The sequence below is a fragment of the Symsagittifera roscoffensis genome, chromosome 2 (genome assembly GCF_963678635.1).
Source record: "Symsagittifera roscoffensis chromosome 2, txSymRosc1.1, whole genome shotgun sequence".
NCBI lineage: Eukaryota > Metazoa > Xenacoelomorpha > Acoela > Convolutidae > Symsagittifera > Symsagittifera roscoffensis.
In genome coordinates this window covers 15,815,349-15,840,094 of record NC_087063.1, presented here as the reverse complement: position 1 = coordinate 15,840,094, position 24,746 = coordinate 15,815,349, and the positions used below count along the sequence as shown (strand labels likewise).

The 24,746-nt window shown below is 37.5% G+C and overlaps 2 protein-coding genes across 2 annotated transcripts in view; both read right to left on the bottom strand.

Annotated features, from left to right (window-relative positions):
• Positions 1-708: 708 nt before the first annotated feature.
• LOC134839501 (uncharacterized) lies at positions 709-10,984 on the bottom strand. Its single transcript, XM_063855078.1, has 4 exons — positions 10,564-10,984; positions 7,835-8,281; positions 6,393-6,572; positions 709-1,358 (listed from the first exon to the last, which is right to left on the bottom strand). Exons 1-4 carry the CDS (start codon positions 10,974-10,976, stop codon positions 1,136-1,138), a joined length of 1,263 nt encoding a protein of 420 aa, XP_063711148.1. The 5' UTR covers positions 10,977-10,984; the 3' UTR covers positions 709-1,135.
• Positions 10,985-11,191: 207 nt separating this feature from the next.
• The window catches only part of LOC134839017 (dynactin subunit 6-like), a 275,517-nt gene continuing 261,962 nt past the window's right edge, over positions 11,192-24,746 (bottom strand). Inside the window, exons 3-4 of the mRNA XM_063854407.1 lie at positions 12,324-12,477; positions 11,192-11,725 (exon numbers count right to left, since the gene is read on the bottom strand). Of these exons, the coding sequence (XP_063710477.1) occupies positions 11,320-11,725; positions 12,324-12,477 (560 nt within the window). The 3' untranslated portion in view covers positions 11,192-11,319. The remainder of the gene's footprint in view (positions 11,726-12,323; positions 12,478-24,746) is intronic.

Below are 24,746 nucleotides of genomic sequence, written 5' to 3'. Positions count from 1 at the left end.
CAGATTCTCCAACGAATGTGCAACGCAATTATATATAATATCAAAGGTAAAAAAATTACAATCAGAGTGAAAAAAAATTGAGAGATTGCTCAATCGATCTGATTTGTGTTTTGAAAAAACTTCAAGTTTCGAATTTTAAAGAAAAAATACATGCTCTTGAGACAATTTGAATTTCAAGAACAATTTTTGATTGTTTTTTTGATAAAATTAACACAATTTGATAATTGGATCAATAGGCAAATTTTTATTTTGCTGGGAAATCTGATAAAAAAACTCCACTTTCGATACTAGAAGTCGATCATTTTTTGTGACTTTACACTTTCGCTGTTTGATAGTGAAGTTTGCCTTCCTTTTACACAGAGGCGAATCTGCGCTTCGCAAGCACTTGCGAGAACACGACCAAAAAGCAGCTCTATCAAGTGAATTAATAAAAAAAACAAGCCTCGAATTAGCAACAACTCGGCTACGCGTAGGATTCGAATCTGAGACCTAGCAAATTCGAGTCTCACGCAAAAACCACTGCTTAAAATCACCCAACACTAGCCACCAATAACGCAGCTACATATGCTAATAAATTGCCTATTCGATGCAACAAAAGTAGCATCAAACACAAAAAGAGACAACTTTTCAGGTAATAAATTGGAAAGCATAAAGCCAAATAAATTATGCATTTCAAAAAAAAATTGCGATATACATTGGTTTGGAAAATTTCTGAAATCGAGCTCTTTATCATTGTACTGCCGTTTCAAACAATAACTTTTTTTCGGTTCATGTGATGAAAAAAAGATGCATCAACTGTGTTAACTTTTTACTAATCAAATGTTAAAGCAAATATGACCCTATACTGCTACAGCAGCCTACCGTTCAAAGTGCCACCAAAAGTAGCACTTTTATTTGCGACTTAGGCTGGAAAAAAAAAGAATGTTCGTACTAATAAACAAAATGAAATGAACTTGAAAAGAAACCAGAAGTCAAAACGCAAAAAGTCTAAACTTGAAAAAAACTTGAAAAAATCACCAAGACCTATACAAGAGCATTCACTGCGTCCATTACTGTTAATAACATACGGATAAAGATCATTCGAGCTTTATGGCATAATTTTTGACTATTTTCTTGACCTACTGCTACGCCCTGCTTAGACCGGATCCGAATCAAACTTCAGATCAAACATTCTCCAGTCTCGCCAAACTCTACGCCGCTGATTATACATTACAGCTTGGTTGTCTCTAGTTTGAACGAGATAACACTCGGGTCTTTCGAATTGTGGTAACTTCAAGTCTTCTTTCTCCAATGGTGAAGGAGGACCACTAGCTTCCCTGATACCAGCGCTCAACTCCAGTATCACGTACAAATCTTCGCTGCAAACAAATTGGGAATTTAAATTAAGTAGGAAACAAGCGTAAGTGTTCACAGAGGCAAAGCGGAGCTTCGCGCCACTTGCGATACAGCTCAAATATATCATTGAAAGCTAGCTAAACTAAAACGTGACAAAACTACTAAAACGGAAGTGGTTTGCAAAACTGTCGAAAAAAATCAAATCTACTAAAACTTTTATACGTGGAAATCGATTTGCCTCAAATGTAGTTAATTAGCATTGAAACGAAAAATACAAGCCGGTAATACATGCGCAGACTAACGTTGAGGCAAAAAAAATCAATTAAAGTTTGAGCGTTAAAACATTTTAAAACTAAAAAACATACTTTGAGTCCCCTAAAAGCACACACATGCTTAGGAAACTTTTTTTCGCCTACAACAATGTTAGGTGTAAATAAAAAATTTAAATTTCTCAAAATCGGCGATATTTCATGTCTACCAAGATTTAAAAAAAAAATTCGACACAGGCGAAGCTTCGCCTCTGTGAACATGAAAAAAGCAGCTCTGTAAAGTGCAATAATAAAAAGTAGAAAGAAGCCTCGAATTAGTTCAAATTCGCCAAAGTCTCGCGATCGATCCCCAACCTGGTGATTATGAATCTCCCGCACTAACCACTCAGCCACGGTTGCGCATTTTTTCAACGCACTAACCACTCAGCCACGTACGCTTAAAAAATCACAAACTCTAGCCACAAATAAAGCAAAGAACAGATGTTATGAAACTTCCAATGTTACAGATCGTGATCATAGCAAAAATGCCACCAAATAAGTGAACACTATCAATGAACACTTTTATTTGCGAGTTAGGTTAGAAAAAAAGAAGGTTTATACTGATACACTACACTGCTGCTAGTGTTAACAGATTGGGTATTGAAAAGGCAAACATGCTCAAAAATGTCTGTTAGTTGACGAGTTAACAAAGTTGATGAAAAAAACTGAGGACTGAGCTGTCGAAAAGATTCAGTTTTTTCATAAAAAACTCTAATTTAATAACGCTAGCCAGGGGCGGATCTAGGATTTTCTCGAGGGGGTGGGCGGAATTTCAAAAAATTTTCGAAAAATTTGACGACCTTTTTTTTTAAAGTCGATCAGATTGATTTTCCGAGCTCTCCCAAAGCAGTAAAAATACCACCCTGTTTGGGCCAAATTTTCTGCGCCGCAGGCAATTTTTTGAAAAAACAGGTCAAGAAAGCCGTTTTTGGGCACTTTTTGGAAAATTTTGACAAAAAAAAACGCGTTTTTTTGGCGCGCGCTCCCCCTCAAAGTTAGTATATATTGGCGCCCAAGGCGCCTTTAGAAAAATTTTAGGGTCGGTCGGCCAAAAATGGATTTCTTAAAAAGTACCAAAGGGGGGACCCTTTGGGTTGGCAGGGGTTCGAATCCCTGAGGGAGGGCGTCCGCCCCACCCCCCGCCCCCCCCCCCCCCCCTAAATCCGCCCCTGACGCTAGCTAATCGCAAGCACAATCAAATTAAGGAAATTAAAAAAAAACTACTTTTTGTAAGCCTTTCGAATTTTGTGTATTAACAACAATAATCCACCTTAAAGGACGCTTTTTCGATTGAACTAATCAAACTTGAGAAAACTGAATCAATAGCCGTTGTTTTTATTTTTCATTTCGCAAATATTTTTGGCATTGATATAAGACCTAAGTTCCGTTTTGGTGCAGTTATTACAGTTATTATGAGAGCGTATTTGACTTTCTTTTTTTTTCAATGAAATTGAAAGTCACATTAAAAGATCATAAGTGAAACCGCAAAACAAACTAAATTTGAGTGAAAATATTTTTGCTCGAAAAACACCCTAACTAATTAAATGAAACAAATTTGTTTTTCTAATCTATTCTTGCTTGATTTTTCTATAATTCTCACCATATCATAGGTTTACACACAGAGAATAAGCGCAGCCTCGCACTATTTGCCATACAAAACAAACAAAAAAAACATAGCAAGTTGAAAAAAAACGTAAGCCAAAATTTTCGTATGTCTCGATAAAAGAGATAATTAGGGACCCAGCTAAAGCTAGAGGTACCTGTTTGATGCTTTTGAATTTGTTACACTGATGCGTGTTATACTGTTACACTGATTCAATTCGTTTGTATAACTTTTTTTCCTTAATTGATTTTTCTACAATTCTCATCATATCAAAGTTTACACATTAGTAGCTGGTCGATAATTTTGTAATTTCTTATACTGATGCGGGATGGAATGCGAAGTTTCAAAAATTGGACTTTGCCCAAACATCATTGGTTTTTCTACTATAACCAAATCTTCCTAAAGACAATAATTTTCTTCTGCAGGATAAAACATAGCCAAAAATCGAAAATTGGAAAAGAGTAATTAACGCAAGTAAACATAAAAAACCACCGACTTTCTGGAAAAATCTGAACTTTCGAATTTAAAAGAAAAAAATTCCAGAACGATTTATGACCGGCGCTTTTTTGATAAAATTAACCCAACTTGAAAAAACTGGATCAATAGGTAAAATTTTTATTCCGCTGGGAAATCTAAAAATTCCATTTTCGAAACTAGAAATTGTTAACGTTTTTTTGCACCATTTGCACGTTCCTATTTGGAGAGTGCTATTTATGTCATTTTCAGCAGATGAACTTCAATTAAACTCACAAAGTGCATTATACCTAAGTGCATCAAAACTTTAACTATCCTTAAAAAAATCAGCAAGAGCATCATAAGAGTCTTCGCTACGTTTTTTGCTCTTGAAAAGCTTAAACATGCTTAAACTTTCATCGAATACTACCCTGCATTTATATGATATATTGCTCCGGCTTAAACGCTGGTTTTGTAGAAACTTTTTTATTTACTCTATTTAGAAACTACCCTAACAAGTCTGAGAATGGTTCAATCTGAAGAACAGGTTGCGTGCATTAAGAGTAAAAAAGTTTCTAAAAAAACGGCCAAAAGTTAAAAAACCATATCTGCAAAAAGGCCGCGGCCGCTGAGTAGAGAAGATTCTGAAAACCAGCATTTTTGACTGCGCAAAAAACCAAAAAATAATACAGGGTAGTATTCGATAAAAGTCAAAAAAATTCCAAAAGCTGTCAAGAAATTTGTTTTATTTTTCCGATAATTCAGTTTTCAACGGACATGTTTTTTTTTCAATTTTATACATATTGAAAAAAGGTCGGCCGGGACTTATACCCCAGATCATACGGTAAAAAGCAAAAGCGTTACCCCGAGACTAGTGCGAAGCAGTCTCGAAGTTGCTAAAGTTCACTTATAAGGCACCTTCAACTTCTTGTAAAAGCTGTTTACGGGGAAAAAAAGTCTTGTTTCAGATTACAAGACACTTGCACTCGCAAGTGTTAAAACCAAAATCACAGGAGAGTTTTCAACTATTCCAATCTTTTTATTGGAGAGCCTGAGTGGAGAGCCTTTTAACGATGTTTCTGATGGATTTTTTTACACTATCTGAAAAATATTGCTGTTTTGAGTTGAAATTAAAACTACATTTCACCTGAGTTCAATTTTCGATTCAGTGTGATTCAGGGTTGGCATGTTAAAAACCCTCATGTTAATTAACAGTGTTTTTTAACGTTAAAAAATAATGAATTTTTAATACTTTTTAACATCTAACAATTTTTAACTATCTAATTGCCTCGTGAAAATGAGCTAGGACAGGTCGCAGCGAAAATTCTCGACTTGCCACCGTCTTCTGCGGGTATTGATTGTGTAATATCGTCTCACGGTTACGTCCACGGCGATGTCAGAAACCGACTGGGACAAAAAGGCAGCTGAACTTGCTTTCGTTTTACGAGCTCTCAAGAAAGAGCATCATGTCTGATAAATCATTAAATGATTTAGTTACGAGTTCAATCTCGATTTAATTTTCGGCACTGTTTTTTAACATTTATAACATTAAAAACTGGTTACAATTCCGGGAGGGTGTAAAATAGCCAACGCTCGTGTGAGTTGCCATATGGGGACGGTGCTTATAACAAATGAAACGTTTTTCCATTTTTGAAAGTTTTATTTAATTCTGCGTATGGCAAAGTCAGACAAAGTAAAGGCAGTCAAGACAATCAAGTCTTGCAGGAATGCATGATTAAAATCAACTTGATTTGAATCAATGATTTAAATCGGATTTTAATCGTAAAATAAAAATTCAAAAAATCAACCCTTGTGTTATCCTGCCGAGTGCCCCGGTAAACATACAACCCAGCTTGCAGTATTTACATTGGTTACGTACTTAGCTCTTCATAGCATACTTTTAACTGGAAAAGTTTTTCAGCACTTTCAGATTTATCCATTCCAATCTCAGAAATTGACTGGGAATAGAAAAATATGGGTACATTATGTTCTTCTTTCGGATGCTGAATCAGTAATTTTGCGTAAATTAATTGATTCTTGATACAAAAACGTTTCCAATAAAAATCGAAAAAATCAAGGTAAAATAATAAAAATCAGATTTAAATCAATCAAGAATATACATCAGATTTTTATGCAACCCTGAAGTCTGGTCCTGATTAGGGAACTTTACTTATATGAAAGCTCAAATTGAAAATCGAGCTACAAACAGTACAGACTCAAAAGAAAATTACTCAAACTGCATAATAAGAAAATTGAGCGCGAATGCTCTACAACTCCCTTTTCCCATACACTCTTGAAAGTAGCAAAACGAAATTTATGGTTAACTACTTGATTTTCGAGTTTGAAGGAGAAAATCTTTAAGCACTTAAATCTTAAAGCTCTCTGATTTGCATTGATCTTTAATAATTGACAGTTTTACCGTTAGAAAAACTTTAATGAGGAATCTGTATCAACAGAAAAAAAATTGTTCCGCTAGGAATTCCACAACTTTAAATTCACTAATGCAGCAACTTAATGTCAATGACGTTCTTTTATGCCATTTGCATTTTTGTTATTGACCAGCGCAAGTTTCCTTTGAACCAATTAGAAAAGAACTTGAAAACAAAAATTGAGTCAGACCTCCAAAATAAAAATTTTAGCATGGATTTTTTTCCAAAAACTAAATTACTAAAATTACTGAAAATTAAACTTACTATTCTATTAGTCGACATTCATCAAAACGAACGCACTCAAGTGATTTCAAAGAGTGCAGATTGTATAATCCTTCATTCGCTAGGAAAAGACTCGAACAGTTCGCAAGAATTAGATACTTTAATTGACCACATCTGATTGCCATTGGAGCCAGGTGTTGCTCCAGAAAATGAGAGTAACCACTAAACACAACTCAGTGATCAGATAACAGCTAACAACTCTTGGGCAATTAACTATATTAAATAAGCAATAGACAGAAAAAAATCGTCGTACATTGAGCTTCAAAATACAAATACTCATTGAGCTTCAAAATATGTTTGATTGTCATTTTTTTTTGAAAAAGTTAACCCAAGTAATTGTTTGGAAAAACTGACCGAATCAACAGGTACGTTTTTTCTCTGGGAAATCTTAAAATCAAAATCGATTAATGAAGCTAAAAATCATCCATGTTTTTTGCGCCAATTGCACTTTTGTTATTAAAATTCGCCATTTAGCTCTGCTTAGAATAGAAATTTGAATTAAACTTGAAAAGAACTCAAAAATTATACCGTGAAAAACCAAATTGATACCGTGAAAAAAAACCCGAGCAAACAAAAACACGACTTAAAGCGTTGTCTTCACTTCTTTCATTGACAATTAAAAACTATCCTTGCAATAATCAAAAACAATGATGCAATCTAAAAAACATAATGGAGATCCATCACCAATTTTCAAACCAATCTTTATTTCCCAGATGTAATTCAGCAACTTTCATAGTATCAGTCTCATGTAATAACACAGAGACAAAGCTGCGCTTCGCAAACACTAGCGAAAACACGACAAAAACAGCTTTATTAAGTGAAACAGGAAAGATAAAAATAAGCCTCGAATTAGTAGAACTTCGCTATATATGGGCTTCGAACCTGCGACTCCGACAATTAGAGTCTCGCACTCTGCCTCTCGGACACGAACGCTAAACAACCGGCAAACATTAGACACAAATAAAGCAGCTACATATGCTAACAAATTGCCAATGCTATGCAGCAAAAAAGGTACCAAATAGAAGAAATAGACACAATTTTGCTAGTAATAGTTTGTAACATAAAAAACTGAAGGCATCCAGACTAATTTTGCATGTAATAAATTGGAAAATATAAAGCCACATTATCTGTGAAATATGCATTTCAAAAAACTGCGAGATATATTGTTAGAAAATTTCTGAAATCGAGTTTTGATTATTATGTTCCTTGAATCAAATAACTTTTTCGGATCATTTGATGAATTTAGAATGTATCAACTGTGATAGCTTATTCCTATTCGAATGTCAAAGCACATGCTATCAAATAGCCGTAAAGCTGCCCCAAAAGTGGTACCAATATTTGCGACCTAGGTTAGAAAAAGAGAATAGTCGTAGTATAACTATTACGCTCACTAAAATTGGCTTGTGTAATAAATTTCCTATTACCTCATATTCAGATAACGCAGACTTTCCGGAAGCGCGAAGAGAACCATATTCAAGTTAGAATCTCTATCGAGGCTTTTAATATCACTAATATCCAAGCGTTCGAGTACATTGCACAGCTGCAGAAATTGAGAAAAGACATAAATGTCAATATTTTCACAACCAGCAATGTTCAAAATAGTCAAATCGTATAAACAATTTTTGCAGGACATGGCAGACAACACATTTTCAATTGGAACAGTTCTGAATCCACGCAAAATCAAGTGCTTCAAATTTGGACATGCTATGATCACTTGTTCATAAAACAATTCTTGGTTTCGACTCAAAAAGGAGATAGGTAAAATTTTCAAGTAGGTCAGGTAGGAGAACACTGTTCCTTCAGGTATCAATTCGTTACTGCAGTTGTCATGTGGAGTATTGATCATTGATATTGTCAATGAGCCTATTTCCCTGAAACAACATGAAAAATATCTTCCACACATCGGATTGTGAAGACTTAAATTTGATACGCTTTTTTGAAAAAATTACTTTAAATACGATGGAAAGTAACCTAATTTGTGAGATGCTTTCATAACAAAAAATGTTCAAATCAGTTAAGTTCAAAATATCGCATCCAACGTGTCTGTATAAGTTTGGCCGAAAAATTGACTGCAAGCAAAAAAGAAGAGTTTTACTCTAACCAGCACTGCAGATACATTTGTTCCTCATTTCATTTCTGTTAAATGTTGAATATACTAACTGAACGTGATACACATTCTTTCTTGAAATACCGATTTTGTTCGAAAAATATTTTTGTCCAAATTTTTCTTTTTCCCAATTATTAACACAAAAAATGAGCCCTAAAATTATTCTAATTTTCGAACATTGCTGTTTGTATGATTTCCAGACAGAAATTTGATTTTTTCATGGGCGACCAGAAAAGAGCAACAACAAGCATCAATAAGTCCAAAAGGTTTCATCCAGTTTGATTCAAAATGCAAGTGATTATTTCGAACATTTTAATTGCCACATTTTATATTTTTATCGCAATTTTTAAAATTTAAACAAATATTTTTTGACCTTATATAATTTTTATTAACTTAACTCAAAAAGATACGGGGATGGCCAGTAGTGCACATAATCCAAGCCTTATGTCTAATAGTGCATTTCGTTGAAAAATAAACGTACACATTGAAACAAATGTTTAATTATTTTGGTTGTCGACGAGAAATAAGTTCTTTTTCTTCTTGTTTTTCGATAAAACTAACACAATTTGAGAGAAAACTGGACATACACATATTTTTATTCTACTGAAAATTTGGTAATAAAAAATCCACTGGTAGAAAAAGAATTTATTGAGAATATGATGAAACCACCAACATTTAGAGCAACAAAAAAACTCTTTTAAATTATCCGACTAAAATATAAAAAATCAATTCTATGAATTAAGTATTTATAAGCAAATTGTTTTATGACAACAGTAGAAGCAAACATCAAAGATTTGTAAAGTAGAAGCCCAGCTAAAGCTAGAAATAGCTATTTGAGAATTTTTGGTTTTGCTTGGATTCAAAAATTTAAAAAACAGGGCTTCCCCAAAACCTTAGTTGTTGCTCTATTAAAGTATACGGGAAAATTTTTGTGATTTTAGAATTTTACCAGAGACATATTTTTTGTAGAGTTTTTAAGACGTTGCATCTTATGCAAGGAGGCTTCCCACAACCTGTTGCCTCGATTAAACCCTTGATATAAGATTGAGTTGTTTTAGAGGTGTTTAAAAAAAACGGTCAAACAATCAAAAATTGGGACTCTTTTGAGGGCTACAACTTTGCGTGAAAAAAAAACATTGGGCGTGTCCGTTTATGCAGTGGAGCTTACCGCAACCCGTTCTACCTAGTGAAACCCAAATCCAAGATTTAGGAGGTTAATTTTCGAGAAAATCAAAAAGTTTGAAAAACTGTCAAAAAGTCACAAGGGATGGAGTTTCCCACAACACGTATTAAAGATTGAAAGCAAATTCTCCGACTTCCGAGGGTAGTTTTTGAGAAAAGTAAAAGTTTCAAAAAATAAGAGCCTAGGGAATTCCGAAGGCACAAATCATAGTAGGCGGACTTCCTTTTGGCATCACTTTTTTAGAAATCGATAGTAGTTTATGAGAAAAAGTAAATTTTTTGAAAAAAGTAAAAAAAAAATTCCAAAGCGTCTCAAAAAATAAAATGGTTTTATGACAACCTAGTAGAAGCGTACACCAAAGATATATAAGAACAATCATCTATATACATATAAATGTTGTTAAATACAAAATTAATGAAAACAATGTAGAAAGAAAGCAAAAACTGTTAGTATTTTTGTCTTAAGATAACGCTTATTCCACCTGAAAAAACTTGATAATATAAGTAATTTACGCTTCATCAAGCAATTTCGCTTTAATATTGAAAGAAATTTTAGCGTTATTTTATGCGAAGGTTACAGTGGTCGGAATATTCTATGCTTCTTCCAATGCACTAATTTTTGTATTCGACGCTTCAATTCTAGATCTATAAAATTAATTTTTTTTCACGCAATTTTAATATTTGTTACTAGTGAGAGCAATTAGCATTAGATTGAGCATAGGAATCTGAATTGTTTTTCTCTAGAATTGAGCCTGAGAAACTCAATTTTAGCTGTAAATAAATCAAACAAAAAACACGGCCCGAATAAATGTATTTACTTCATTGGTAATTAAAAAGACTTATCGGAAATCTAAGATGACCTACTTTTTCAGAAGATCAACAATTTGAGATCGATTAATTTTTCTTGCATGCAGATAAACCTCTTTGCCTCTGTATCCGCCTTCATCTGTCAGCTGCTTCAAAGTTCTACACGTCCGAGATATCACTGCCACGTCTTCGGGACTCAATTTTTTCAAAACATCCTTTAGAAAATGTCTGGGCAAACATAGCAGACTAGGCTTTGCATTTTTTTCCTCTTCCAATTTCTTGAGCCGTTTTTTCATTTCAGCGTTACTTAAAACATAAGAGGGCTGACAGAAAGGAGATTCTTTGTCCAAAAGAAGCATGCCCTTACTGATCACACCCGGCCAGTTCCGTTTACCTCCCAACATCTGGAGCCTGTTGTGCTCCGACGCCATTTCGTTAAGTATCCTTTTTGTATTTCTAGGCCCATTCATTCTAACACAAATCTGAAAAAAGGATAAATGCATCATATCAAGTGCACATGCTGAATATGATCACTAACTTCATGCATATAAAACCAACCAAAAACGCCTTTTTATGCTGCTACGAAAATTAAAACTTTTCTTCACGAGTTCTAGCAATGATGGATCGCTTTTGATTGTTTTTAGAAATTTTTTAATGCAATATCACTAAGGCTAGTATCACAAAACTAAACAAATATATTTGAATTATTTCGATACCAGAAATATTAAAAATGAAAAACTCTTCTAACAGGCAATTAATCCCATTTCCAATACTTTCTACTAAATAAAAGACACAGAACTAAAGAGGGTGTTTTTATTGAGTCGGAGTTTTCTGCGCAGCGGCCGCACTACTGCTGCTGCTTTGACTTTTCGAGCTTCTTTTCATATTGTGAAACTTAGGTGCCACGTGTGATAAATACTCGTAGAGGACATTCGGATTCTGAGGTCTTTCAGCCGCTATCCTTCTTAGCCTATCTTGACCATAAATCACACAATTCTCTGGTAATCTATCTCTACACATTACACAACATAACGCTCCAATTGTGCACCCGCTTGAAACTTCGACATTTTTGCCTATGAAACTCTTGCATTCGAATACATTGTTGTCGCCTATCTTTTTACTCTTGACGGTTGTTCCTATCTCGAACATGTTGTTGGAGCCTATGTACATGATCTGCCGATCCATCGGCCCTCCGCTAGATTTTTCTGTTGTATCGAATCTGCAATAATTTCAAATTCCGAAAGTATTCTAAAAGATTCCATGAAACAGCCAAAAAAAGTTGAACGCTCAAGATGAAATCAAGGAGACCAAAAAATGACTGAAAGTTTTGAGAAGTTAGAATTTCCGCGTTGTAAAGAAACAATTATCTTAGGAAACAAAAAACCGAAACCTTGGCCAATAGTTAATTTTTTATTCCGCTGATAATGATATTTAAAATCAATTAGAAGTCGATCACAATTTTTTGTGCGATTTGCACTTTCGTTTATAGACAGCGCATTTTCGATGAAAAAATGAAGCAAGAAAAATGCTTCATTTGAAGCAAGAAAAAATTGAGTCAGTCAATCAATGAGTGACTGACTCAATTTGAGATCCCAAAATTGATACAATCTATAAAAAGACCGTTAAGTGAGCAATTTCACTTCATACGGATACTTCATAAGATTGCAATCAAATGATTCCGGGTTCGAAATCACACGTTCACTGCTATTTGCAAAATGATCACCTAGAAGTGCGGCACAGCTCAGTTAAGCTCAACCCAATAGATTACGGGGTAGGCCTTGGTCTGCTGATCTATAATATAAATAAGTTTTACTAACTCATTTATGATCAATGCTTGCTCTTCAATCATGTTTCCATCGCCCATTATGATGGGTCCCGCCTCTGCTATAATCCTGGCTTTCGGGTGGACGAAACACCTCTGCCCAATCGATATCTCTCCCTTCAGTTCTGCATCTGCGCAAACTTGAGTACCTAAGGAAACCAACAAATGGTAGATTGATGTAATGCACTGCTTTTATTAATTAACCCGCATGGTTTCTAGATGTTATTGCATGTTATTAACTGGAGTTGATTTAGCAGTATCTCAATACGGACGCATGGGCCCCGACAGCATGGATTCTATCTCTATCACTTTCTCAGCTGTTTGAATTTAACTTTTGTTAGTAAACTTTATTACTTTCAGCTAGCTCGATATTCAATAATATGTCCCAACTAATAACTCACTATTTACTTTTAATAAACACTAACTTGTTCAACTGCATGCTTGGGATTTTAACATTAATAATTTATGACATCAATTTCTAATATAGCACTTATTTCATGGCTATCAATAGCGTGCCATTTATGGGTACGCTACACTTACACTGTCGAATTATTTCCTGGCGACTGTTATTAGCATCGGGGTTACAATTTAAATACAGTATCTACATAAAATTTGGTGAGTTTCTAACTTCAAACTGTAGTAATTTCATTTAGTTGCATTTCAAAGGGAAACTGCAATGTTAAAAGCATAATAAATTTTAGGAACGAATTAAAAGTTATACGGTATAATTCAATTTCAATAATTTTAAATCAATTTAACTCAATAAATTTTCTATAAATTTACTTTTATAAATGGGTAAATAACAAACTAAACCGGCTTTAAATTAGGTTAGGCACAGGGTTAAAGCTGGTTGATGTACACCAAATGTGCATAAAATAAAGGTTTTAAACTATATACACTCAAATGGATTGGTTCTGTTATCAAATTTACATACACGAATTGTGTATTAAAGAAATTTTAACTTCACAAATGTATAAAATTAAGGTTAAACAGGTAAGTTTAAATTAGAACTTGAGTTCAGGGAAAATAAATAGTGCTGCTAGCACTTATGAGATTCAGGTTACAATTAAGCCACCACTTGAGTCATAGAATCAATGTTTGGGAACGTCATGGTCAATTAAATGATATAATCAGTGTCAGTAATGAAAGATGAAATGGCAACTTATTCGCATCTCAGTCTTCCTATACTTCAGGTCGTCTCCTCGTTGTATTGAGCTCCTATTTGGATAGAAGGAGGTTTCACACCTAAGATTCCTGTATTAGGAGTCAGTTTCATTCCTCCGCTGTAGTTTCGTGAAGTCTTTCCTTGGTGTGATGTTGTTGAGATTTCGCCCATTGATCTCGTTCTATTCATGTCTATTCTGCTTCCCTGCATTGATAGTGTCTCGTCGTTTAGTACTGCATCCTCCATCTGTCTGTGATGTTGTGGTACTGCAATCGTGTCGTCAATTACGTCTAGAATCGTGTATTTATTCTGCCATTCCGCTCGTGTTTCCATAAGTCTAGCTGTTTTTTCATCTCTGTCGCGTTCATCAATGTCCATTGCGACTACTGGCTTTATTCGTATATCTCCATAAGCGGTCTTTAGAAATTGTGGGGTTATGTCTCGAACTGCTTTGAATCGATGAAAAAGATAAGTGCACAAACACTGGAGTAGTGTGCTTCCGATGAAAACTATGACGGTCAGTGTCAGTGAAAGTTTTATTGGTACATAGCTTTCGAGTTTCTCTGTTAAGGTTGGTTTCAAAAGTTTCATTCCGTCGGCGATTGGTTTTGAAATCTCGTCCAATTGTTCCATGTTCGTGACTATTGGGCTGTCGATAAGTTTTATTTTCACTTGTTCCAAAAGTCTAATTCCGGCGTCCGTTTTGATTCAAAGTATGGTAACTCATTAATTTCCGGAATTGTAGAGAGTAGGTGTTCCAATGGATCAGACAGTGTGACATTGATTCGTCTTGCTGGAATTTTGTCACAACTTTCCAGATCTGGTCTGATCTTGATATTTCTAGTTGTTAATTGCGTCCTGCAATCCAAAGTAATGATGCAAATGTTGCATCCTGAATGCTCTCTGCGGGATGGAGTATGAACCTCATGCAGGTTGTACTCCCACAAAGAGAATGACGAAGAGGCTGATGTGATTAGCCAGATACCGTATCCCAAATTCGTGGCTCGTTCCGGCGTAGGCAGAATGACTTTTTCCGTCTCACAGACCGTCAAGGCTGCTACAGGGTTTGGCCAGAATAAGTTAGATAGACAAGAGGATCTGCTCATCTGTGTCTGCATGGTTTGATGACAGATCCTATACCTTGATGAACCGAGGCATTTCTCATACTGCTCTCGTGTGAGCACTGAGGTTTCCATTCCGTTCTCAGAGACTGCGAAGTAGTCTCCCTCGGTCTTCCATCTGATTGCATCCTTCTGTCCCGGCTGTGGCATCGGGATTAAATGAGCTCGATAAACCGAAAAGACAGTTAGACTGGACGACATCGGTATCGCTAGTGTCATTAGCAGGCCTTCATCAACTGTTACAACATCTCGAAGCAGTTTTGCGTCATAGTACGAGTGAAGCTCGGTTGTTGGGATGGCTAGAGTCAGTCTGTCCGTTGCGTCTTTTTGGCTGTCGTAAACTGAATTCAGGATTGCTATCAGAGAGTCTCTGGGGACCAATGACATCGTGAGTCTCTTGTCTAAAAGCGTAGGGATGGCATTCATAATGTTCGTCTTAAAAGCGTACAGCGCTGCCCTTTAACTCTTGACATCTGAGTACAGAAGAGAGAGGAGAGAGGCTGCAGTATCAAAATTGAAATTCAATTGTTGATTCGAGAACAGGTACTGATCACAATCGCGCAAGATTTCGAAGTTGTGCTGTCACTTTCCAATTTTCCTGCTGATTTTGGATCATTTCCTGCTGGATGGCATTAACTTCCGCGAGTTTGTCAGCAACCAGAAAGAATTTTTCATTGACCTGTTCTTCAAATTCGACTACGTGGTCTGTCAGTCGAGTAGTGAACTCATGTAGTTCCTTGATGTTCTGTGCATTGGCGCGGCTGTTGTCTTGACAAGTGCCAAAGATTCCCAATAGTCCGCAACTTGATGAATCGTCCATGAAGATTCCTGGTCCGAAAAGTCCGATTCCTGCGATGGCGGCTAGTTTTGACATTATTCCTCGTCTTTTTCGTGATTGATCTTCGTCATTTTCGTTGAATAGGAAATGGGAGGTCTCAACTTTGATAGTCGAAACTTCTTTTTGTGCTAGTTGTATTTCAACCTGGAGCTTTCGGAGCATCCAGTCGACATTGAAAGAATCAACACTGGCGTTGAATGTCTTCGCGAAACTGAGTTTACAATCTGTTGATTTGGATTTCCATTTCGTTGACAAGATGGAAAGAAGTTGCGTTACATTATCTTGGATCGTGAAATTGTAACTTGGGAATGGAACTAGGAATTCTGCGTTGATAAACTTTTCGGCTAGTAAGATCTGACTATCTTTATGAAAAATTATTCCCGTCTTCAAAGCATCTTCATATTCGCTCGCATAAGATGTGTTGGCAAGAAATACAAGAACAATGAGGGTGGTGGCTTCGATCATGACTATTGACGTAGACTTACAGCTAGGATGATGTTTCATAAACTATTGAGTAGTTGGTGTTTTGGAGTCCCAGGAAGGCGTTTGTCTGTAATTCAAAGCTGATGTTTTCGAATTCTGAGATCGTATTGAATCGGCAAGTAACTATCATACGCGAATCACCCACTGAGTAGGCAATGATAATCAGGATTAAATGATCTTCACAAGAGTACACTGAGTGAACTTCACCTGAGTAATTCAGATGGGGTTCGCCAAAACCGATTAGATCAATGTTGTAGGGAATTTCCGACAATAATTCTGAATTCTGAATTGAGTGCACCAGATTTTGAAATTCTTCGCTATTCATGAAGTTGTTTAAAATGGTAATTTCTGAAGGCTTATATTTTGTTCGGTTGTCATCAGGTCAAACTTGTCAAAATATAATTCGTTTGTCGAATCCATTTGGTGGGTGTCGTGGCATTTACTTTGTGCCAAATTGTACCAAATGAACAGGATGTTTGGTGATCGTTCCAAATTGGTAGAAATATGGTTTTCGGTGACATTTACTCTAACAATGGTTTATCGGGTTTATTTGTTTGGTTGTTTGTAAATATATCTTGAACTTTATATTTGAATATCGCCAGTTTGATTGAACTTAACATCGCCACTTTGACTGAAAATAAAAATGCAGCTCCAATTGGCTCTAGAACTTCGTGTCCAGTTCATAATTGATTTTTGGGTGGACGGTCTTCCAAAAAATGTGTCTGAGGCCGTTGAAGATTTGATTATGGACAAGATATGGGATTTAGAAGTTAGGTTGGCAAATGTGTTGGCTAGGTATTTGGACGATTGGGTGTTTTATGCATCCTTGACGTCATACGGAGTTCCACACGTGACGTTGTTCTTCGCCGATCTCAACAATACGTTGATAACATCCCTAAGTTCGCGCGTACCGGCCGAAGTGATGTCCGCTGTGGAGCAGGTGTTAGAGGGTTAAGAATGGTACAAGTGTCAAAATTCAAGTCATGCATGTGTAAGTTTGTATAAGTAGACAATAAGTGAATAACTGCTTTCTGTTTGTTTTAGCTTTAAACTCTTTTAAATTGAGTGTCAACAGGTAAAATGTACTTGAGTTGGTCTGAATGTTAACTAAGAGATTTTTTCAGTTGTTGAAAAATGTGCTTTGTTGTTGCTTATGGCAACACTTCTGTGTTTTGTTGCCGTAATGGCAGTTACGTTGTTTCTGCCGCTGGGCCTTTGTGGTCCCAGCGTTCTGCTGTGTGCCCTCCCTTGGCGGAGAGTGAGGCTGCTGGGCCCTGGCTTGTGTGTGTGGCCGTCTTCGTAGCCTGGGTGCTGCTTGTTGTTGTCGGGTGTGTGCTCTTTCGCCGGCGGTGAAGTAGAAACAAAATAAAACTGAGTTACGTGAACTCTCAATAGAATTAGCCGTATAGGCAGGTTGTTTTTGTTTTAGTTTAGTTTAATTTACTTCTTTGCTTCCTTTTCGAATTTTAAACTTCCGAACTCTAATATATATATTGGTGTGCGTTCAACCTAGGTTTTTTGCTTTAGATAACTTTTCTTCTGTTTTGGTAAGTATACATCATTCGTCATTTCATGATTTCATGTTGACTCGTTCATTTCAAATTAAAATTCGATTTTCGTGATCGGTCGTATACTTGAGTAGAACATCCGCAGGGCTCCTTCTCAGGAACCACAGGGTGTTGTGCTTGAGTTGACCGGTTATTCGTTTGAGAGGGCATCTGATGGCTTTTACGGCTATAGGTGACTTTTCTCAAATGATTAGTAACTACTGTAAGAAAAGTTTCTAGTTTTTTCCAAAGGTACCTTCAGGTGCCACCGGTTAAAACTAGTGACACTCCTTGGTAAATGGCTGAATTTGATGAAGTGCGAACTGGTGCTTCGTTTGACGATGTGCCATTTAGATCAAAATTTACAAAATGCTCAATCTAATCAACAAAATTGTTCTTCAGATTAATTGAACAATGGAATCATTACAGTTGGAGGCTTTGCAATTTTTCTTAAATAATGATCGCAATGCGCTAACGAAATACACTGGCCAGGAAATGGAGTATTTGCGGTCAGTTAGTCGATCCCTTCGACTAGATGATGATGGGAGAGTAGTGGACCGTAAGACGAGCTTAGAGTTGGCGACTCCGGAGGATATCGCACGTGCCCTTCACCGATTACATTGGTCGAAGCCCGAGCACGTGAAGGATATTGAAACCTTGGTTACATGTGCGAGGAAAAAGGGTCTTTTCGTGCCAATGCATCTAGGTGGGATGGCGGCTGGTGTGAAAGAGTTAGTATCGCGAAAAACAATGTTCTCCTTCCGATTTTTTTTTTTTTCAAATTTGAATTCTTGGATTTAGATTTCTGCGTAATTGTCACGAATGCTTTATCAAGTACTATTCAGCCGGGAACGTTAAGTGTAGGGCATTTGGCACAGAACGCAAAAGAAGCCTGTGCGAGGAACTTGGCTATAAGTTCCGTGGCAACAAAATGGACGGGCTGCCGACTGTGATGTTCGTCCCTGGCATCCCGAACGGCCCCGAATCGTCCCTTAATGCGGAGGGCGCCAGCCGCTGTGTGTTCTCCTCATTGTTTTACGCGATAGTGGGGACAAAATCAAGTAATATCATAGTTTCAACACATTGTTTTTCGGAAAATGTAATTTTGTTTCGAAATTTTTTCTTGATATTCATGTTTCAGAAAATTCATCAGCAAAGGATAAGTGTCGGCCAATCCGTAAGCTGATTGGGAGACGAATGTTGCAGTCGGATTTCCGTGATATTTGCGAGGCCCGAATCGGATATGTCCCGAACATATTCGAGATCACCTACTACATGAACAATGAACTGGCTGTAGGCGATCACTGGGTATATATACTTCATGTGTTCGTTAATTGGGCATTGGTTCCTTCATTTTGCTCCTTTTTAGTAGTGAATCGTTTTTATAGTTCCTTGGTGCCGCCGTCTTTCTCGAAGTAGACATCATGGTGTATTGGAAATATGAAGATGACGGTGCTTGGTTCCGGTACGCCTGCAGCGATGAAGTCGCTGGTTCGAGAGGGTGCATTTTCTTGCAAGCGTCATGTAAGAGAATTGGCGCTCCTTACCATACTGAGCCCCTAATCGATGTGCCCGAAAACAGGTGCGTTAATGGTCTTTAGCGTTTTCGTTTTGCGTGATTATCGTCTTTTTTCGTTCAAATTTTTTTTCCATATATCTCGTTTAGTTCGGCTGGCAAGTTTAACGCGTCCAAAGTGGGCGGCGAGATTGAGCCCAAGGCTCGTAAAAGGCTCCGTGGTGGCCCGTTGGTCGACTATGGGTCCGCAGAGGACTCTGAGTAAAAACTCATTCCCGTAAATTTTCGCATATCAGATTCAAACTGCCATTTTCATTTTATTTGTGTATAATTTAGTCTTTATGTTGCTCTAATTGCTTCGTGAGGGTTTCTAGAGCTCCCGTACGCGATCTCAGACTGTTAGGCTTGGTCTACGATAGTCAGCATGTGTGTTTTTTTGCGGATATTTTTTCAAAATATGGTCATATGCATGGGAGCGGAAAAAAAAATTTTTCTTTCTCAGTTTTGTTCTAACCATGCTAGATCGACGGGGAAGGGTCGATAACCTACCGTTGTTGAAGAGTTTTTCGGCCTAAAGTTATTTTTTCGGAAGTTATCGATTTTCAAAGTCGGGGATTTTCGTGTTTTTTTCGGTTTTTCCGATATTCTGGGCATTAGGTGTTGTCAAAATTCGCTTTCCTGCACTCATTTTCGCAATGTCCGTTTGGTCGCTGTGCAGTGTGAGCGTAAGGCCCCAGTAAGCGTGTCTGATTTTATTTTTAAGGACTTTACGACTATTTTATTCAGTCACTTTTTCTCAAATTTTCATTTTTTTAGCGTTTTTATCTAGTTTTTTCCGTCTTTTTATCTCGGTGAATGTTGCTGCTGTCCCAGTAACCACCCAAGTGAACGGGGAGAGTGTATACGGGCTGCTCAGGTATTTTGTTAAGTTTTTTGCGCATCAATTCAAGATATTTTGAGAATTTTCCATAATTTTCGCAGTAAAACGCTTTTTTCATTTATTATAACTCTTCAATGAACTGTTTGAGTGGTGGTTTTTGGAGTGATGCCATGGAGATGGTGTCATCCAATGTGCTGTAACATGATCGCTTGACCGTATACACAAAATGACATTTTACATTTTTGTTCTAGAATTCAAGAAGAGACGACTAATCATGTTCATCATTTTCATCATGGCTGTGTCGTTTTCTTCCTGAAGTCGTTCGAACTGTCTGTCTCATCATTTGTGGGGGCAGCGTAATAGACAGGTTAGGTTTAATATTACACGTACAGGTAGACTGTAATGTTCGTAAACAGAAAAACGTCCAATATCATCCGATAAACGCGTTCAAAATTCCGTCCGTCAAGTCCGCATCCAAGTTTCGGTAATGCTACTTGCTTAATTCCGTGACGATTAAGTTGCCTTCGCAATTGACATAGGCTCACTGATAGATGATAATATGAGGGTGTTTCGAAATACAGTTTTTTCGTGACTAAATTGTAGATGTATCTGTCGCTAGATGGCTCAAAATATCCGATCGAGGATCCTATTTGAGGGTTTTCGATAGAGGAAAGTGATGGTTTTATTTCGGGGTAGGCCGTTACGATCTGTTTTGCTAATCCTTTGCCCATTACGAAATCACTCGATACGCAGTGTGCAATTGCGCCAGGGAATCTGAGGATATCACCACTTCCGATGACAATGTTCGTCGGTGTTTCGATTGAATTTAGAGTAGATGGTCCTTGTCCATCCTCTGTTTGGTCATTACGGTTTTCGCTACGTCGGTGTCCTAATAATGACTGCTTCGCACGCTTCACACTATTTTTTATCACGTTTCCTTTTTCTTCGCGATTTAAACTTAAGTTTTCGTTTGCGATAGCGGCTTGTTCTTGGATCGACTTTTTTCGCGCCGCTGCGTTATGTCGTGACGTAAATGTGGTTGGTGCCTTTTCATGTCCTCCGAGCGTTCGCATTCCGTATCGTCGTACTATTAACGGTGGTGGTGTGATTTCACGTTACTGGACACGTTTATTAAATTGTACTTGTTGGGCGTGAATTCTGTCACGTGCTTCAAACGCGGCCTGTCGTTGAGGTCTCTGGTTTTCTGTTTGTATAGGCTCCTGTTCTTGGAAGAGCAAATCAAGATTGAGCGTATCATCATTGTTTGGCTGTGCATCCGGGTCTGGAAACTGGATATCGCGGTGTGGATCTTCATTATCGATCTGCTCGTTAGCTTCGTCTGCAGGTGGTGGTGCCACGATGGGTATCGCTGGTGCTACCACTGGGTGTGGCGCAGGAACAACTGGTGGCGGCGGTGGTGGTGGTGGTGGTGGTACTACAGGACCTGGTGCTGCTCCTAGTGGCACGGATAGCTGTACACTTGATGGACCTTGAATCTGCGACGGCTCCTCCGTTGTAGGGTTATGAAAATCTTCGAGTAATTGTGGTATGCATTCGTCAAAAAGTTCCGGTTCGCCTCGATACTTTCCCAGCGAGGGGTCTGTCATAAACGTGGTCGGGTCAAGATTCTCCAAATCATCTGGTGCTTGCTGAGGCACGATTGGTTTCAATCGAATTCGGTGAACACATTGTGTATAAATAGTTCCAACTTTTCTTATAAGATAATTCGAATTTGTCAGTACTTTTTCGACTCGATAAAGTGGTATCCAGACTTGTTTGGAATGGCTTCCGAATTCGGATTGAGTTGTCAGTTTCGGGTTAAGAAGTAAACAGAATGCGTGAAGATTGAGTGGTTGTGCTAATGCTTTTTGGTCGTAATATCCACGATAGCATTGGTATGCATCAATTATATTTTGTTTAGTCTCTTTGAACTTCTCTAACATTGCATCCTGCAGAGCGGTTACAAAATCTGATTCGACTGAGATTGCTTCTAGTGCTTTGGTTGAAAATCGAAGATCTAAAGGTTTGATTGGGTCTCGTCCATGGAAGATTGCACTAGGGCTACATCCAATTGATGAATAGTACGATGTATTATGAATAAATGTTGCTAATGGAACGTACTTATGCCAATCAGACCATTGTTCGTTTGTATTGAGTTTAAGGATCCTTTTGAGTGCTCCATGGGATTTTTCAACAAGTCCAATTGTCTGTGGATGCTTTAAGGTAGCATGGCTCACTTGGATTTCCAACAGCGATGCAAGTTCGTGCATCAATTTCGACGTGAACGTTGTTCCGAGGTCTGCTAGAATTCGTTTCGGTACGTAACTATGAGTAAAGAAGATTTTGGTCAGTTCTCTTGCAACCGTATCGGCTGACACATTCGTAAGTGGCATTGCGAAAAGGTATTTAGAGAACACGTCGATTCCCGTTAGGACAAATTTATACACTGGTGACTGGAATGGTCCTACGATATCAATTTGCATCATTTCTCCTGGAAATGACTGCAATGAAGATATCGGTTGCAACGGCGGTGTTTGGTACCTGCTCGAAGATTTTTTCAATTGTAAGCAAGTAAGACAATTCCTTATTATGTTCACGAAAAATTCTGTGAATCCTGGAAAGTAGAATCGTTTTCTAAATTCCTCCAATGTTCTTCCCATGCCAATATGTCCACCACTAGGCGAATTGTGTAGGCGATACACAACTTCTTGCCACAGGTGCTTCGGTAGACAGTATTGCAGGTACTTAACTTGTCCAGTGTCATTGAAAAATTTTCTATAAAGAATTGCGTCTTTGAGTTCGAGTCGGTTGATTTGTTTAGCATATTTTTTCCGTCGGCTACTAGCATACTTCAGATCTCGTATCTTGTTTTCGGTTATCCAGTTCTTGACCTCCTGAATATCAGGGTCTTTTTCTTGCTCAAGTTTGAGATCCAGTGGTTCGCTTCTGTCACTCAAATCCGAAAATAAGTCTGCAGGGTCTGGGTAATCAATTGCTGATATTGTTGGTCCGACTAATCGTACAAACGCTTGCGCCTCCAGTTCGTCAGAATTTTCGATTTTATTTTGTTTTAGCATGTAAGTCTCAAGAAGACCCAGCGACTCTAATTGTTGGCGTATTTCATTGGTCATTACTACTTGGTCGGAGAATGCCTCTTTTATCTCTATCGAATTGAGTGATGCATCCGGTAGTTTTGCCGTTGAATCAATATGTATTTCGCGGACCGGTATTTTATCTGTTAAGCGTAGGGAAAGAGATGCATTCGGGTCAGTCTGCATGCGTGATAAAAAGTTGGCTGCATGATTTGCTTTGCCTGGTATATGTGCTATGACAATATTAAATGCTAAAACTCGATCTAGGAAGTTCCAAACTGATGGTGGTATTGATTTCGATTGAAAAAATGACGTTAGACTTCTGTTGTCTGTCAAAACTATAACGGGTTTTGAGGCGCCCCATATGAAATGTGCAAAATGATCTAGGGCAAAATATAAGGCTAGGAATTCTTTATAGTAAATCGAGAATTTGAGCTGTGGTTCGTTAAAAAGTCGTGATCCAAAAGAAACAGGTGCATACGTCTTTGTTTTGGCTTTATTTTCTGTATTTACATAATCTTCGACCATGAGGACGAATCCTGTTCCATGGCAACTCGCGTCACAAAGGATCACATATTGTAAGTCAGGTTTTGGTAGTCTTAACGTTATGGTTGTTGCTTGCAAAAGATCGTGTTTAAGAACTTCGAGACCTTTGCGATGTTCATCTAAAATTCGAAATTCAACATCTTGCTTTAGTAGCTTGTAAAACGGTAGCAATTTATCACCAAGGCTAGGCATATAGTTCCTAAAGAACTGTACAAAGCCGATTAGTCTCTTAACTTGCTTCGCTGTTTGTGGCATTCTGATATTACGTAGAAATTTTTGGATTTTGGTCTCTTCTGGTGAGACTCCTGCTGGTGTTACGATGTTTCCTAGAAATTTCATTTTTTGCGTACCTATTTCACATTTACTTGGGGACAATTTGAGTCCTGATTTTCGAATACATTCAAAGATTTTTAACAAGTTCGGAATTAGTTCATCAAACGTGTGCACTGCACTTCCTATATCATCCATGAACTGTGTACACATATCCCCTGCTAGGCATGGATCTAAGTAGTGCCGAATGAATGAACTGAAACCCGTTACTGACTTATTTAGACCTTGCGCTAGGCATTTGTATGCATAAGTTCGTGATGAAAAGTTAAATGCCAACAATTGAACCGAAATGTCATCTGCCATTTGTACACAATGGTATGCTTGTGAGCAATCAAGTTTTGTAAACAAGTTCTTTCCGGCAAAATGATTTGAGGCATCTGTCATATTTGAGATTGGAAAGTTCGTGTTTAAATAATCATTCTTGAGCGAATGGTTTATTCTTCTTAGATCAATAAGCATGCGGAGTTTTCCTGATGGCTTTCGGTGAGCAAACAATGGGCTACTGTACTTTGATTGTGATAATGTCGTTATAAGGCCAAAGTAATGCATAAGTGCAAGTTCAATTGTTAATTCTTTTCGTAGGTGGATTGGCGTAGGCGGACCTTGTGTGTACAGATGTCGTTGGTGTTCCGGTGTTAGTTTGATTTGCAATTCCGAGTTGTATCCGACATCAAATCGATGTTTGGCAAATATATCCGAGTATTTAACAAGTAAATGTTCCACTTGTGACCTTTGCTCATTTGTCAACACGGAATTTTCCCAATTGAATTGATCTAGAAATGTCAATCTATCATGGTCACTTGATTTCGGTTCACAAAGTTCAAGATTCTTAAAATGGAGGATCTGGTCATAGATCTCCCGTTGAATTGGGGTAAGAATGTTAGGGTTTTCACACGTTTC